Source organism: Brachionichthys hirsutus, chromosome 9 (assembly GCF_040956055.1).
Source record: "Brachionichthys hirsutus isolate HB-005 chromosome 9, CSIRO-AGI_Bhir_v1, whole genome shotgun sequence".
In the NCBI taxonomy this organism is placed as follows: domain Eukaryota; kingdom Metazoa; phylum Chordata; class Actinopteri; order Lophiiformes; family Brachionichthyidae; genus Brachionichthys; species Brachionichthys hirsutus.
Genome location: NC_090905.1, coordinates 4,148,732 through 4,166,742, shown reverse-complemented (window position 1 = coordinate 4,166,742; position 18,011 = coordinate 4,148,732). Strand labels below are relative to the sequence as shown.

General features: G+C 44.9%; 1 protein-coding gene across 1 annotated transcript; it reads left to right on the top strand.

Moving 5' to 3' along the window:
* The first annotated feature begins 2,082 nt into the window (after positions 1-2,082).
* Positions 2,083-17,500, top strand: arid3a (AT-rich interactive domain 3A). The gene is made up of 8 exons (XM_068743725.1): positions 2,083-2,414; positions 2,501-2,783; positions 13,688-13,760; positions 14,656-14,839; positions 14,957-15,204; positions 15,550-15,840; positions 16,790-16,879; positions 17,326-17,500. The coding sequence occupies exons 1-8, from the start codon at positions 2,083-2,085 to the stop codon at positions 17,478-17,480; spliced, it is 1,656 nt and encodes a 551-aa protein (XP_068599826.1). The 3' UTR covers positions 17,481-17,500.
* Positions 17,501-18,011: the final 511 nt, after the last annotated feature.

Below are 18,011 nucleotides of genomic sequence, written 5' to 3'. Positions count from 1 at the left end.
AGTTTTTGGTGTCTCTCCGTTTATCTCTCCATCTTTTTTCCACTGTACTCTGTTGTTGTTCTGCAGTTAGATAGCAGAGAGAAGTTGTGTCTGCTAAACCAAAGCCTGTTAGGTAAGATGTTTTAATCCTATTTATACTGGCGCTTCTCTCCCTCTGACAACTGCAGCCCGTTCAGTTGCGCCCCTGCTGCCCGGAAAGAATGCCATGAATCAATATTGAATATCTGTCGACTGCGTGGCTGCGTCTGCCCCATCAGTTGCCACTTCCTTCACCCGTTGAAGAAACCAGTTTCGCAGCTCTTATTTCCTTGTGCAACATTTCTCTGACATGCAGGGCTGAGTGACTGAAATACTTTTCCTGGCCATGCTGGGGTTCATTCTTGACTCTTACGTGATGGAGTCGTGTTGTTTTAAGATCTTGTTGCCGTGCGGGGTTTTTTTTATTTTTATCAAGCACCTTTTTTAAGATCGTTATCAATAGATGTAACGTCTTTAGTGTCCGACCAGTCGAGCTGCAACACGTTTTTTAATTTGTGTGAAGTAATTACGGTGGCGCAGCGGTGAGTGCTGTTGCCTCGCAGCAAGAAGGTCACTGGTTCGAGTTGCGGCCTTTCTGTGAGGAGTTGGGATGTTCTCCCCGTGTCTGCGTGGGTTCTCTCCGGGTTCTCCGGCTTCCTCCCGCCACCAAAAACATGCAAATTAGGTGAAATGGTTACACTAAAATTACCCATAGATGTGTGTGTGGGGGGGGGCAATAAAGTGCAATAATATGCAAAACAGAACAGGATCAGGGTCGAGGTTCGTTCATGAATTAGTCACCGTATCTGAGTGAGCGATGGCGTCCAGTCGCTGCCGCTTCCTGTCGTGACTCGTTCTTCGGCGTGCCGAGCACCTGCGCGTCAAGTTAAGTTCCCCACACGGTGTTGACTTGATCCGCTGCTGACTTCTTAATCTGACCAATCTCAGCCGCCGTCTCCGCCCACCATGCTTCATTTTGACCGGGACAAAGCAGGCCATTGCTCTCTTGCAGGTGTAGATGTCAGATAGGACTCTCGTCGATCTAACGGAGGCTGCTTTGCATACCTTCTGGTAACTGTTACGTAGGTGAAGCTTTACCACCCGTAGATGCTGCACAATAACCCCCCCCGTGTCACAACCCATGTCATACCTGAGCAAAGTCAGACAGTCGATTATTATTTGTGCGTGCGCGGAACAACGACAACGCTGCTCATTTTGGTCTCGTCTCTGCTTCGAGCCCAACCAGGTGATGAAAGCGGCTGCTCTTCCTGTGATTTCACTTCCTCTTGTTGCTGAGGCTAAAACGCTTTGTCCCTTTTGTGCTCAGCATGGTCTGGTCCGTGTGAGTAACACGACACATGTTGCACAACGCAGACCAACTTTGCAATGTCTTTTTTTTATATTTGCTTCTTGTAAATTGGATTTGGCATTTTTTTGCATGTCTGTAATCACCGGGCTAGTTTTCTCCTCCCCCAGCAACGTACTCCAAAACGTTTTTTCTGTCTTTTTTAAACAAAACTTGCTCTTGATAGTTGTGAATCTAAAAAAATGCTAAAGTTCTTCAAATAATCTTTTCTGGTTTGTGTTGACCCTCGGACTGAAGGTGCCGGCGTTAACAGATGGTGTGGAAGCGGCACTTTGACACGGTTTGTTTTTCTTTCCTCAGGTCTTTGTAGTCCGTCAGCACACTCGTGCACGTCTGGCCTCGCACTCGCCACTGGTGCCTCCGTTGAACTCGACTCGACTCGACTCCGGTGTTTCCCCAATCAAAGGAGAAAAGCATTGAGACAAGAGAGAGAGGCCTCCGTCTCCAGATCTGCGGCCGACCACAGACTGCATGTCTCAGACCTCTGGCCGACCCCTCTCCTGTTCTTCCATCTTTGCCTTTCCCAAATATCCTTCAAGCCTTTGAGAAGCCAAAATTGCTCCACTATTGGTACATTTGGAAACTGTTCTGGAAATCTTCGAGCATCGCACTCTGAACCGCCGGCTGATTGGTTCTCCTTCAGTAGGGGAGGAAGGGGGGGAAGGAAGGCAGCTAACGCTGTGCCGCTTTCCCCGGAGATGAAGCTTCAGGCGGTCATGGAGAACCTGCACAGGCAGCAGAGGGCTAAGCTGCTGATGGAGCAGCAGCTACAGCAGCAAGCCACAGGCCACCGCGCTCAGATCCGCACAAGTAGAGGAGCAAGGGATGAGGCCATGGCCCCGGAGGCGGAGCAGGCCCAGATGGCGGCGCTGGCGGCCATGCGTGCCGTGGCGGCCGGGCTGCAGAGAGTATCAGACAGCCCCATGTCGGAGCGCAGCAGTGGCTGCGAGTCCGAAGATGATGACCGTGATAATGATGAAGGGGAGGAGTCTTACAAAGACATGATGGGGTCGGACGAGGAGGAGCAGATGTGAGCACCGGATATCTGTTGCAAAGTTGTCTTGTAAAATATAATCTGTGCCACAAAAAACAATAATCTGTTTGTGATCCACACAGCAAACGGAAATGGGACGAGGAAGACTTTGAAGGCGAGATGGAAGAAGACTTTGACGATGACCTTGCGGAGGCCGGTCTGCCGACGGGCCACGATGCGGTGGCTCCGGGGAAGGGTATCCTCCTGCTGCCCCACCGCCAGCTCCACCCGCACTCCCAGCTGCTGAAGGCCCGGCCGAGTGTTGACCCGGAGCCTCGCATAGCAATCATGCCTCCCCACGCCACGCACAGCCACCTGGGTGGGCAGGACCACGGGGAGTGGACCTACGAGGAGCAGTTCAGACAGGTAGGGAGGTCTTCAAATCGAAGGGGGGGGGCAGTTACAGCAAAATGATGTAACACATTTGGTGCCAGGAAGTGAGATCTGATCACAAGTTGGTAACAAGAGACGAATATGGGGGTTAAAATGCATGAAATTGTCTACCTGTAATCTGATTACCCTGGACGGATGCTCCTACTCGGTATGAACACGCTCTCAGCAGTAATCTGACCAGGGTGGGAAATTAGCAGGGGCTTTGGGTTTGTCTTTTACATCTTAAAATCCATTCGAATACGACATTTTCTCACTAATTTGTGCTTCAGAATTAAAGAAAAGTTTATTTCCTGTCACGACTCGGGAGAACTGAGCGCAGTTGAAAGGGAGAGGGGCAGGTAACAGTGCATTTGACCATACTCGCATTTACTGTAAACATGCTAGTGGGATAAATATTATGAGGGAGCTGGAATAAGAAAGGCTGTTTACATGAAGCGATTTAAGTCTGTCAGCAATAATGGTGAGATGGAGGGCAGCAATGGAAGGCCTATTAAAGAAGGTTACGCTTTTAATACTTTAAAGATACATTTATAGATTAGGAGCCATTTGAACAACTTTATAAAATGAAATGTTTTATGAAATTTGTATTCATTTCTGTATAAAGCCAGAAGAACAAGCAGCATTTCTGATGTCCTTTTTGGATAAATTCTTCTGCTTTTCTGGATTTAGAATAGTCTGGGGGGGGGGGGGGTCTTCAGAAATCTAGATTGGCTTTCGGCATGTTGGATGAGTTAGGATTATCCATGTCATCCAGGCTGCACGTGTTTCATTTTTTACACCTAACCACAGATTCTGTAATTAAAACGTATATAACGTATAATGACAGAGCTCATGGAATAACACTCCCTTTAAAACCTATACTCTGCTTCTTTAAATAGCCTGCCCCTCCCTTCATAAAGCTTTGTGCGGATGACTGGAGTTGATACTCTCAACAGTTGGTGGTTTTCATACGTCAGGTAGGACAAAGAGTCCGTTTTTCTTTTTTTTTTATCGTGACATGTCAGTTAGTCCACAACGGTTGCGTAATGAAAACAGCCAGCGTCCTGACTGTCTAGAATAAGATAGTGTTACCCAATCCGCTTCTGATTAAGACCGATCACGCCTGTACAGCGTCAAGCAGCTCCTTCTGCTGAGGCCGGGCTGCAGACTGTCATTTAAAACCTTTTTGTATTTCAACAGGGCCCAGTGCTGAGGTGGGGGGGGGGGGGGGTGGTCTTTGCTCTCGACCTCATTGCTGCTGAGCGTTTGTAATATTGTGAATCTGGGATTTTCGTCTTTATTCTCACGAGGCTAATTTTAGCTTTGCATGATAACTGTGATTAGCAATAATGGCAGGATTGGCCTGTAATTATTACCTGATGTGAATGTGCTGTGTCTGCAGCAGAAATGATAGACTTGGGCTGCTCCCTTTGCTAATTCTAACCCTGTGCAAATCAAACTCAATGATTTCATCTTTAATGTATATTTGGTAGGTTCCTTTTTTTTTGGCTTCTCTTTTTCTTCCCTGCCGAAACCATCGTCTGTGTTTTCTCCTCGTCATGTGAAAAGGAGACGGCATTTAAATCTAAAGATCACGGTTTAGAATTTATTTTCTGTGCAAACATCCATGTTTGCTCGGTTCAATCAGGAGGTTAAAAAAATTACGAGATGTTGACTTTCATTATAATATCTGTTATAAAAGTTAATGAGTCACCAAAATGTACAAATAATTACCAAGGCTGCACTCAAACACGCTGCTATGTTTGACGTAATAAAACTTTGCAAGCTTAGATAAGCAACCATTCTCAAAAGCATTTAGAATTGGGCAGACTAACGTTTGCAGCGCCTGCACATGCAAAACAGGTGTCTTCTGTCGACAGGAACACCTCTTGGGTTTCCAGAAAACATTATCTTCTTTGTAAAATGTCTAATAAACGCAGGAGAACGCGAGGATCTGGTGTGTCTGACATGTAATTGGAATCTGGCTTCGAGCAGTGTTTCGGCCACACTATAATTTGCATATGATCCACGTGCTGTGGCGTGAAATCGTGTGTAGATTTTTTTTTTTTTTGGAAGGCACCGAGTGGGAAGGAAGGGGTTAAGATTGCACAGTTTATTTTGGGGCAGGTGGGTGGAGGCTGTTGGAATGTGCCTGAGGGAGGGTGATAATGTGGCCACTAGGAACCCCAGTTCCTCGACAAAAGCGTTGCATGTCTCTATCAGCCTTTAGCAGTTGTAGCTCTTCACGCTGAGAACCCCCCCCCCCCCCCCGTCTTTTGTTTGAGCCACGTCAATATTGACAATATCATGTACAACGATCCAGTCTTAAGTAAAAGCCATAAATCTTAAGAGCATACATTGAAAACAAAGATTACCCCTCTCTACATGATGGACGGTGTGATTTTTAGCCATAAAAATAACTGGAAAATGCAATAGTGTATCACTTTTGGGGGGGGGGGGGGGGGCTAATAATACATTCCGTAACAGTAAGATAAGTCATCCCAGAAAAATATGCCCCATGTAATAAGTTCAAAGAAATTCCTTGAATGGGGTGATCATCAGTTCTTCGCGCCTCTCTTGGTCGAAGGTGGCATGTAGGTGAGGAAGCACATTCACCAAGTCTTCTTCTACGTGAGGCTTACCCCCCCCCCCCCCCCCTCCAGCTCAGCTGTAGATGCAACATAGACACATCAGCCAAACTGCATTCCTCTCGGATCATCCGGCCAACCTTGCTCTGTCCACGCCCTCCCCCTGAAAGGTCAGTCTAAATCAAGGCAGGAAGTCTGTCTGCAAACATGTCCGATGACGCTGGCTTAAATTAATTAATCCCAGATATGTGTGGTTCTGTGACGCCGATGCAAACCCTCCCTCATAGGGGATATTTAAATATCCATATCGGTATCCTTCACCATGCTTGTTGGACTACGGGGGGGGGGGGGGGGGGTTATTGAAATGCTTGTGCACCATTTATAGCTAGTGATGTGCATTCTGTCATTCATAAAGAAACCTCACGATCCTTTCATTGACACAGTTGTGTTAGACATATTTACCGCCGATGTCTGCAGGACAGCAGAACAGGCACGAATACTTTTTTATTATTATATAGAATGTCTGTAAAAACAACCCTTTGAAGACGCTGTAGGATTTCATTCTAGCTATGGTAAAACACGTTAAGTATTTCAGTTGTATTAATAAACTACAGCAGCTACACGAGCTTCATTGTTTGTTAGCCAGTATCATCTTTTAATTAAGGATGTCCTGCTAACCATTTATTATCTTACATTTTGTATTTATTTCCTCACCCCCCCCCCCCCCCACCCCCCACCCCATTCCACCTTTTGTTCTCCAGGAGTCCGTTGCTCTCTGGCTCTAGACGTATGTCATTATTGACCAGTATTCACGGTTGTACAATTACAGCCTGTTTTCATTAATGTGTAGCCTCTGTAATTCTGTGGTACTCATTCGTACAGCTGTCCCATGTCACTGCGCCCTTTTTCTAAATATCCTCCCTGGGCCAGAAATCATCCAGAGGGCCATGTAGAGGACTTTGAAGTCTCCTCTCCCGTGTCTGTTAAACACCAGTGGCTGGGCAGATGGAGCCCAGATGGACAGTAAAGAAAGGGATGTCTTTAAAAATTCATGGCACTCACCATGATCAGGGCGAATGGAGGGGAGTTGGCATTAAACATTCAATTGCTCTCTCTCTCACACACACACACACACACACACACACACGCACACGTTCATTTGGAGGTGGGGGAGGGAGCTGTTAGTGGCTACAGGAAGTGTAGCTTGAATGAGAGGCAACTGGGAGCGACACTTATTGGGATTGCCAGTCAGGATTCTGCTGATGCAGCTGTCTGATAAGTGCTTGTTGGGTTCGTGTACCTGCGTGGTTTCATCCAAGCCTTTTGGTTGGTGCTAGTTTTATGAATAGGAGGCAACATTTCTTTCTTTTTTATTTTTTTTTGCCATTTTATATGAAATTTTTCATTTTCATGGAATGTTTAAAAAGCACCGTTAAATCTGCTCGGAGCTCTGCGGAATTTTTAATCCATGAGAAAATCGATTGTAGTCGATAATTAGATTCCATTTTACCAACGTCATAGATGCTTAAGAATTATTCATTACTGTAATACCTTTTTTACCCTGCTCTTTTTTCTCTCTCCAATTTACCAAGGTTTAATTGTTATTTCACAACAAATTAACATCAGAGCAATAAATAATTTGAATCATAGCAGGTGTCATGGGGAAGTTTTTTTTTTTTTTTCATTTACGGTCTTCTCTGTGTTGAACAAAAGGACACGAGGAAGCTGAAGGTGCTTCTTGTTTCAGTGAAGTCTTATCTTGTGAATCAGAGGAGGACCAGCACAGAGGCGGGAAGGAGTAGGTGTTGAAAAGAAAGCAGGATGTCAGTTGGTGTTGACTTTTGATGCACTGCCAAGTGGCGTGTGGAGTACATGTTCATTTTGACACATGCTGCTAATAGTCATGAAGCGGATGCCAGAGAATGCATTACTATGGGGATGTTGGATGCTGGCAAAGGTTCAACAAGAAAGAAGAGAGGGGATTGGACCGGGAAGGTAAACAAAGGCTTTGGCTCGTTCAGTCAGTCAGTCAGTCTCGTTCACCTGTCTTGTGTCAAATTATACACATTAGATTTTATTGGCATATTTCACAATGTTTTTTGTGTTCAATTTAATTGATTAAATTAGTCTGTTTTTTTTTCTTTTTGTGACGAAGAAAATAGGCCGATGCTTTGGTGGCTGTTCAGGGTCAGCAGTTGGCCGTGCTAATTCCACGTCTGCCTGGTCACCATGTCCTCCCAGAGGCTTTCATCATACAATTAGATGTATTGTTGGGGATCGGAAAATCGTGCCGTGTCAATCTCGCTCAATTTGGGCATGCAAAGTCATTCAATATTAATGAACTTTGAAGAATCAAGCGTGCAGCTCTCCCTATGGCACCTTTCGCCTTGACTCAATTTAATGAGTAACACATTGACGATGCGAGAGAGACGGCTTGAGTCAGAGCAGCATGTCTGCAGACGCGCTTCAATGAATGAATGAGGTAAAGCCGACAGTTGGTGCAGCCCCAGTTCATATAACAGGATGAATACCGACGTAAACTAAACCGTGTTGTCAATCAAGCAGGTAGCAAAGTATGTTACCCTTCTGAAAGTAGACCCACCCCAAAATAACAAGTACTTTTTAAGCTGCTGCTGCGCTTATGGATCGCCTAGTGCTTTCTATATAACCACCTTTAAGGACTGACGATGTATGTAATCGAATACCTAAATGTCAAAAAAAAAGTACTTGCCCGAGGCCGATGTAAAAAAATACATTGACTCTCATTAGGGTATGCAAAGATGTCATACTCCAGCAGGAACATTAAGTTTTCCATGGCAAGCACATTGTTTATTTAGCAAACTTGAATTTGTTTTTGCAGGAAAAAGAGTTTGCCCTATTGCTCCATCCCAAAAGCTGTTGTCAGACCCCCCCTCCATGGTTTTCTGTTTATTATGGAGCATTGTATGACATCCTGTGTCAGGTACCCACTTGTAACGCGACACGTTCCAGTGTGTCATATGTGTGTAGAACACAACATGAAAGTTTCATGCAAATCAAATGTCGTCGCTTAAAGCTACTTCCTGTTTCTTGTAGTAAACGCAACTACGACTCCTGATTGGTGTGTCCGTGTTTGTGCTGGACAACCAGCAGCATTTTGAATGAACATTAAACCCATGCGTGCATCTTATGTCACGTTTCAACCTGCAGTATCTGATTTTTTTTTTTTTTTTTTTTTCTTGATTCTGTCAAGGGCTTGTGGGAAAAAAGTGTGTGGCTTTTGCCAGAAGATGTTTGATTGTTTGCTTGCATGTCTGTTATGACTGTCTCTCGTTCTCATGTCTAATGCCAGGTGATGATCAGCGATTGTTTGATTAAGGTGTGATTACTGAAAAAATGTTGTGCAAACAGCAGCCAAGAAGAATGAAAAGAACCTGGCTCGTTGCGTCAGGCGTTTGATTCTTTTTGATTTTGTGGTCATGCAGAACAGACGGGTGAGGTTGTCAGACGCCGTGATATATTTAGGATTCCCAGTCTGCATCAACTCGGATAAAGGCTGAATGTCTTTTACTCCTCACAGTATTAGGACATTAGCACTTTTTTTTTAATCCAGACTTGAAGTTGGGTTGTCACTAATAAAATAAAATTATAAAGAAGTCCCACTATATAAGAATATAGTGGACTTGTGATGAACTGGCCACTCGTTCTCCGCCTCTCGCCCGTAGTCAGCTGGGAGAGCGTGAACCCAGGACCCGGATTCGGATACGTTGCTGAAGACTAGATGAAAAGAAGGTGAAATAGTCTCTTATGGAAATTATTGTGACTGTTTTCCCTTCAAGAGGGGCGGGAGGATATGCGGAAAGCAAATTCTTATGATTAATGAGATTAATACGAAGTTGTGAAACTGGTCCTCCGACATTTGCTTGAAGGCGATCTAATCTGAACCAGGTCACTCCTGTTTACGACCACTGGAAACGGCTGATTCTGATTTTGATTCTTTGTTTCAGCTGTTTGTTGCCAAGCATCCACTCGTTTCTTTGTTATGGATAGTAGCAGATAAAAAATGAATTCGGTATTAAAAACTACAACGTAGGATTTAGTAATTGGAGCCTAAATACAGACGAGGGCAACAGTCTCACTCTGTGGTGGTCAAGGGGACTGACAGGTGTGAAGGAGCGTGCAGGCGATACTGCGGTTCCCTCTCAGTTTTGGTTTGCAGTTGCAAAGCCTTTATTGTGACACTCGTGCGCTGCTTGCAAATGTCTCTTTACATTAACAGTGAAACGGACCCCCCCCCCCCCCTTCCATCCGCTCCTTACAGTGTTACCTACAAGCATCACAACCGGGTGAACACAAAGCTGTAGCAAACAGGCTGCCCTTTGCATGAGCGCTGAGAAATGCTTTCTGTGACTAAGGCTTGTTTCTATTGTTTCTAAACGATTACACGGCAGCCAAACATGAAACGATCATTAGAACCTATCTTTAGCAGATAATCAGATGGCATTTCTGCTTTAAATTTCCTTTAAACTTTATTTTAAAGACTGGAGAGTTGCAGAAACCTTTAAGTGCTCTGCTCTTTGTCAGCGGTGAATTTGATCAAGGGGTGGAAACGGGCTCCCAAGCGTTACCAGTCGGGCCCGTTTCCACTCCTTTATCTATTTTCTTGTCATTTCTCTGAATAGCAGCGCTTTAATCCAGGGAGGGGCCCCTGACCCCAGTGCACACGCTATTGACATGAAAACCCATGTAAGCCGGCAATAACCACACCCACCTCCACCGCCTTGAAGTGTCTCGGTGCAAATATGTGCAAATATATGTTTGTGGTTTCAGTGTTTAGTAAGTTTTCTCTGCTGTACTTGAGAAAGAACAAGAGGAAAAACCTGAATAGGCAGAGATTGAACGATAAAAAGGCAGATGATAGGATATAATGTGGGTGGGGGGTGGCAGTGGTTTTTCCGGTAGGACGGGAGTCTGATTGAGTCGACTATTGCTCTCATCATGCAGCTGGGCCATTATGCGCTTCTGTCCAAGCCACAGGTTGACGCGTCTAAAGTGAGTATTCTATGAAGAGTAATGTGTGTGTTTGCAGCCACCAGACAAAACCCCGTTAAGTGCATTTCTCTTGAATCGTCGTTCTTGTGTAATGTGATGTTTTATCAGTTACTGTTGCTAATGTCCTGATTTCCCCCGGAGCGTTTGTGCTGGAGACTGAATTACCACACTGGGAGGAAAAATCCTCTTTGCAGAGGGATAGAGAAAGTGGAAAGGAAGTGAAGAACCGTGTGCAGGCGGGCTGGAACGGGTGGAGGAAAGTATCAGGTGTGCTCTGTGATAGGAGAGTGTCAGTGAGGATGAAGGGAAAGGTCTACAAGACATGATGGACGGCTTAGAGGCAGTGGCTCTGAGGAAAAGACAGGAGGCGGAGCTAGAAATGACGGAGATGAAGATGCTGAGGTTCTCCTTGGGAGTGACCAGGTTGGATAGGATTAGAAATGAGACAATAAGAGGGACAGTGAAGGTTAGACGTTCTGGAGACAAGGTCAGAGAGGACAGACTTTGATGGTTTGGACACGTCCAGAGGAGAGACGGGGACTATATCGGTAGAAGGATGCAGAGGATGGAGCTCCCAGGGAACAGGGCTAGAGGACGACCCAGGAGAAGATAATGGACGTAGTGAAGGAGGACATGAGAGTGTCTGGTGTTGGGGAGGACGATGCAAAGGACAGGGTGAAGTGGAGAACATTGATTTGCTGTGACGACTCACGCAAAAGATTCCAGCACTGGGTTCTTCTGACAGGCACTCTGAGTATTCCTGTGAAGAACCCGGAACTAAAGGAGCACTCTAGTTTTATCTAACTTGCTCCCACCCACGTGGTGGGTGGGGGGGGCATCCCGTCCTGGATCAGTGTCTGTGTGTGGCTTTATATGGTAATAACAGTTGTGTGATATGGTGCGTTCATGTACACAAACATGTGTGTGTGTGTGTTTGTGTAAACTGAATGCAGCTATGGAGCTGAACTATTTCTAAAGTCCTCTGTGACTCGATATAAGAACAAATGTACTAATCATTGGACCTTTTCAAAATGAGACGATATCAGAAATGCCAAACGGTGCCAAAAGTCACTTGTAAAACCGCTCTGTTAACATTTCCTTTTGCCTATTAGAGAGCCTCAGCCCTGAAGCACATCGTAGTTTATAGCTAGTATTTAATGCCACACCCAGCCTGTCTGTCATCACGTTGGCAGGGGTTACCAGATCTCACTTAACATCTCACTCGGCTACACGCATGAACAAAATGGGTTGGCAGTGAGAATTTGCGTTTATGATTTGATACAAGAGTGTAAATAGGAAACATGTGGGCCTGTTCCATATTCCTCCAGGCCAGAGCGTCTGATGAACTGGAAATCCAACAATTGACATTTGGATTGAAATAATTTGTAATGTTAGATGTTACATTTTGATGCTCACCTTGTGTCTTTTAAACTGTAATACTTAGTCTGAATGAGACTTGACACTGGATATGCAGTAGTAGCAGGCGTGTTACCACATCTGGAACACCGTTCCCACGTGTCGGTGCTCCCAGTGTCCGTTAGGAGAGTATTTGTTTGTGTGATTGGGACAAAGAAAGAGGGGGGGGGGAAGCATACAAAGCAGTGTGTGTGTGTGGGGGGGGGGGGGGGGGTGGGAGTAGTAATTTCCAAGATTTATGGTGCGGCACTTCACAAAATGCATGCATCCTGTAATTAAAACTCCCCCTTGCCTCCAGAATGGCCGTACATTTGCAGGCCTCCCCCACCGCTCCCTCCGCCTCATTTCCCAGCAGCCCCCCCTACCCCCACCCCTCGGTTTACCCCACCCACGACATAATAAGAGCTAATGGCATCTTGGTGTCACTGAGGGCTGAATGCCACGATGTGGGACAGCCTGTTCGTGTCTAGAGGCCACTTCTTGTCACCATCATTCCAGACCTGGTTGACCTCATTCCCTCAGGTTGAGAGCAAGAAGCGAGCACAGGAAGGACTTGAACGCAGCGCAACGTGTCCTTCCTGCTCACATGCTGAATGCAAAGTGGTTTAAAGTTCAGCTCGAAGGCCAGACTTTAATCTCACTATCCAAATGTTGGTTCAAATTCATAGTGATCAGCCCCGTGTTCAATGCAGGATTGCATCGAAAAATTTACGGTAAATACATTTCATCAAGCTTATTGCTGAGGCAAGTCATCAATCAATCAATTGGACAATTGATTGGAACCCTTTTTTGATATTTGATTATTGATTTTATTCCTGTTCCTCAGGAAGGATGTCAAATATTTTCAATTTGCAGATATTCCAGTGCAACGCTGTCAAAAGCATTGAGCACATGTTACCGTAGTAACGGTGGGGACAGTGGCTAAAGCACAAACAAACAGCTCTTTAAACCAAAGGCTGCACAGATATTAACATGTTTACAAGATTTAAGAGTCGTTTAATCTACATTTTCCTGTACGTTTTTCTCACAAACATGTTGTTTTGTGTTTGGTGCCTTTTTCTGTATTGACAACATCTGAATCCTGGTTTTTAAAAGGAAAAGGAAAATGGATCGAGCATGTCGTGTTTTCTCCTGCTCACTGTCGGGTCATGAGAATGCGTACAGCCTTTGTTTGATTGTGCTCATTTGCACACTGAATTTCACAACCTGTTTTCAATAACGGCTTATTGAACGCCTTTACCATACTGTCTGGATGTGAATCTGCTGAGACCTTTATGCTCGGGCTCGACTGATGAATCTAAAATGTGAACCCGCAGCCTATCTGTTGAAGCGGACGTTAGTTTCAAGTGGACGTGTGGCACGGATCTCCAAGGTAGTTCACTATCGATGTGGCAACTGAAGATGGAAAAACACACCTGAGGCTCAATGGCCTCACTGTGCGCCCTCCGAGTGGGTGCCCCACTTTTACTGCTGACGTTCCAGGGCCCGCTAGCAGCCGGACCCACATCAGGTTCTCATCAAGCCAGACTTGCTCATGGGCCGTGTCTGTCTTTGCACTTCTACTCTTGTGATCAGAGGGCAACAGATCAGATTCTCACCACAGACCTTAAACGTTCCTGTTTGCGTGTTCATTGTGAAGTGGCCGCATATTGTTTTGTGTGTTGACACCGTTCACCTTGATGTCTCTCGTGGCAGCATGTGTTGCCATAGTAACTGCAGGAGCACGTCCAATGATGGTTTCTATCCGCTGTTCAGATTCTGTGGACTTGTCATTCGTCATTTGTTGCTTTTTTTAAACCTATGCTGTGAATCTGATTGAAATCATGAATTGCTGCTTCATCTGTTCTTTTTTTTTCTTTGCAGCTTTATGAACTGGACAGAGACCCAAAGAGGAAAGAGTTTCTTGATGATCTCTTCAGCTTCATGCAAAAAAGAGGTATATATATATGTGTGTGTGTGTGTGTGGGTGTTACAGAGAGTCACTTAATTCCGTCTCTGACATATGACACAGCACCGTCTACTTAACTTTCACTCGCATGGGTGGGGTTTTCATTCATTTTGGGAGATGATTGCTGCATGTATGGCTGCACAACCCCCTCATCATTCCCAGGCGATAGTTGAAGGGGGACACGCAGTTCCAGAGCTTGGAAGTGGATAGTTTTACATTCTCATCCTGTCGCTTTTCCACACACACATATGTCTGCCAGCACCTAAAGCGCAGGCACACACACACGCAGACACATTCTAGCAGTCGCTGAGTCAGCCGCCATGCAGGGCTACACACACACGCGCACACACAACATGAAACACTGAACCACAATATTCAGTTTCGACCCACGCAAACACCGTGCGGCCGTTGAGTGTGTTTGTGAGGATTGTCGTCGCAGATGCTCGACGGCTCATTGCAGACATTTAATCCGACATAAATACCAAGCAACATCGCTAATTTGTCAAGTTGGCTCATGGCTTATTCAGATCAGCAGGCCGGTGTTGGACATTTGAGACAAGCTGACATGTGCTGACGACTGAAAAACCAGCACTAAATGTTTACAGTATCCGAGCCAATAGGAACGGGGCGACGCTGCCGAGTCCTCTCTGGGCATCTGAGAGCACCATCTGCAGGTTGTAAGGATTAACTGTAACATCCCAGTCTGTTGAAAACACATGGTGAAACGGTCAAAGCGACCTCTACATGTCAGGGTTAAGAGACGGTGACCGACCACGTGCTCCTTTTCCCAGCAAGCCATCAAAAGAAGTCTCCTGCCATGATTGTGTGTTGTTGTTGTTGAACGTCTCCCTCTGCGTGTGTCTTTGTGTACGTGTTATTGCAGGAACCCCAGTGAATCGTATTCCCATCATGGCGAAGCAGGTCCTGGATCTGTATATGCTCTACAGGCTGGTGACAGAGAAAGGGGGCCTGGTGGAGGTCATCAACAAGAAGCTGTGGAGGGAGATCACCAAGGGGCTTAGCCTGCCTACCTCAATCACCAGTGCAGCCTTCACCCTCCGCACACAGTCAGTACACACACACACACACACACACACACACACACGCGCGAACTTTACATTTACATGCATTTTGAGGTTAAATAAAATGTTCAGCAGAACATGAATACATTCTGTTTCTCCCAGATACATGAAGTACCTGTACCCTTATGAATGTGATAAGAGGGGTCTGAGCAACCCCAATGAGCTCCAGGCGGCCATCGACAGTAACCGGCGGGAGGGCCGACGACAGAGCTTCGGCAGTTCCCTCTTCACCTACTCGCCCAACGGGACGCCCACCATGCTCTCGTCGCCAAAGCTCTCCACTTCCAGCTTGAGCCTGCCATTGGTTACCAATGGCGCCTCGCTGACCCCCGTCCAAAAGATCAAGAAAGGTGGGATTTACGTATTAAGTTACGTTTACATTACAGTAAGTGGTAGCTCGAGTGATTGAGATGTAAGACTCAGACTCCTCTCATTTTGTCTTTCAGTCCTTTTGTGACTGTAGAAAGTTTCTTGGCAAGGTCAGAGATCATGAAGATCCACAAGGGTCCAGGATCAAACCATTACTTCAGTACTAGTATACTCGCTACCCTGAGAGCAGATTTTGTGAATTGTATTTTTGAGTAAGAAGTTGTAGTCAGACATGTATATGCATTAAACCAACTGGTACTTCATGGTTCAATCTCACCCATACAACTAATCACACTCGAAATAATTGCTTGCTTGTGATCGATCAGAAGTGGAGGGAGGCCAGCCGCTGCCAGGGGTCGGCATGGCCCGTTTGCCAGCGGGGGCTTTGGCAGGCCACTCGGTGGCTGCCGTCCAGGCGGCAGCGGCCCAGGCCGCAGTGGCCGCCCAGTTCGCAGCTCTGGAGCAGCTGAGGGACAAACTGGAGGCTGGTGAGCCGCCGGAGAAGAAGATGGCGCTGCCGGCTGAGGAACACCACCGACTGCTGCAGAGAGCATTGCAGCAAAACCTGCTGGCCATGACTGCTCAGCTACCCATGAACATCCGCATTAATAACCAAGGTAAAGTGGAGCTTACGGTATATTCATAATGAGAGCTTAAACGGAAACCTATGGTCATGCATAAAATTCAGAAAAATAAAGCACGTATCGGTGAAGATAATGAGGTAAATCGAAGTGTTTTAGGCACCATTATAGGTCATGATTGATCACAAATTTGAAATGTGTGTATTTACTTCTGAGGTAAGTTACAGCAAAGCGTTGCCGAGCTGCTGTCTTTAACAGAGGTCAGAATATGTGTATCATCGTGCTAAAAATAAAATGGTGACTGGTGATGAATGACATAACAGATGAGTCTGTAAGATACTCCCTGGAGATATTTGGAGACTACATGTGAGTATTTGACCTTACAATAACAAATCTAGATGTCGTATGATCTTCAGAAAGACCTACCTGCTAAATCAAACCAGAAAATGTTAGCAAAATGTGCTGAAATTCTTTGAGTAAAGCAATTAAGATTGCCTTGAAAAAAAATCAGTGCAAAACAATATGACTACAGAGCATCATCATTTGGGAGTTTTGTTTTTCATTGTATTAACCCTGAACTGTTGTGAGCTGGATTTTTAGAGTATTCTTCTTTCTGGCAGTTTGTGTCTGAAGACATTGTTTTCATTGTACCACAAACCACAGAGCCAAACGGTGAACCAGCCAGGCTTCTCTGCTGACCCGGTTTGCCTATAGAAACAGATGTATGCATGCATGATTGTATAGCAGGGTTTATCTCGGTTTACTGTCTGTTTGAGTGAACCTTTTCTCACTCATGGAAAATGCAGATGATTTCAGAGAATGGTTGAGTTTCAGAAGTTGCTTGTACTGTGAGTGAATATTGTGTGTATTAAGTTGCTTTGTTTTGCTCATTTTATTGATGTTACCCACACAAAGACATATTGTCACATGCATACTGTATATAAAGGGGTTAAAATGGTTCTTTTGTGTGGTGGCTGTATTCCAGAAGGCAGGCGGGACTCTGCTCTGAACCTCACCACCAACGGCACAAGCAGCATCAGCATGTCGTTGGAGCTCAACGGAGTGATGTACACTGGTGGGTGATGCTGCCGCTTAATGTTTCATGTCAGACTCAAGGACGAGATGATATTTATTATGTGATAATAAATATTTCTCTTTGTGTTTGTGCATTCGGACAGAAACTTGTAAAGAACAGTCTGTTTATTTTATTTTTTTTCCTCTCATCCTTAATGTCACAGTTGGAGTAAATAATTATCTGACACAGTCAAGCCAATAATTATTTTCCAAAATAAGGAACAATTACTTTAAATATTGAATACTTTTCATGGAAACTAAGTTGATTTGTTTTTTTTATTTAATTTAGCTTAATCTCCTCCTTGGTATTAGCTCTGTAATTAATACAAAGTAATTAATACAAAATCACCAAAATGATTATTCCTTTAAAAAAAACTCATTTAATTAAACAGGCACAGTTTCACTTCTAACTTTCTGTGTTCTTGTATCTTGTATTTTTCTATATAGGCATTCTTTATGCTCAGCCAGCAGCAGGGTCAGCCTTGTCTGGGGCATCTGGATCGTGCGCCTCCAACAAGACGGTCAGCAGTCGTATCGCTCCACAGCAGCGACCGCTACAGCAGGACACAACTACCTCAGCCTCCAGCAACTCATCGTCTTAACAGACCCCCCAGCCCCTGATCCCCCCCCCCCGCCTTTTTTTTTTTTTTACCATGCAACGTAAAGCCAAAAATAAAACCTAAATTTCTACACAGTCTATGCCAAAAAGAGAAGAACCGTAAACTTTACAGAAAGACACAAACTGAAACTTGCATCACTTGAAATACACTATCTCAGGTTTTCTCCCACCAATGCGTGCACCTCTTTTGTTCTTCATAGCCAAAATGATTTCGGGAAAGAAAACAAAACCCAACAACAACTGAGAGCCAGTATATGCTAAACAAATATATATGCACAACCTGTGAATTATTTATTTCTGCATAAATGTACAGACTATCGGAGAACAAAAGAGAACGTAATAACTAGGAAGGGTAATGCACTGTTTACACACAAACACTGCTACTGATTGACAGAAAGAAAAAAAAATTATCTCGGGAATATTTTATTTTATCTTCTCACTGTCTTTTATTCTAATTATTGTTATTTTCTTTATTGTGTTTTATCATTTAAATCCTTAACAATCCTTTCACTGC

Bases quoted from the DNA above. Each gene is read 5' to 3' on its own strand.
- arid3a (XM_068743725.1), top strand. From the start codon at position 2,083: ATGAAGCTTCAGGCGGTCATGGAGAACCTGCACAGGCAGCAGAGGGCT. The intron at 14,840-14,956 runs GTCAGTACACAC...TGTTTCTCCCAG, and splicing joins GCCTTCACCCTCCGCACACA to ATACATGAAGTACCTGTACC. The intron at 16,880-17,325 runs GTGGGTGATGCT...TTTTCTATATAG, and splicing joins CAACGGAGTGATGTACACTG to GCATTCTTTATGCTCAGCCA.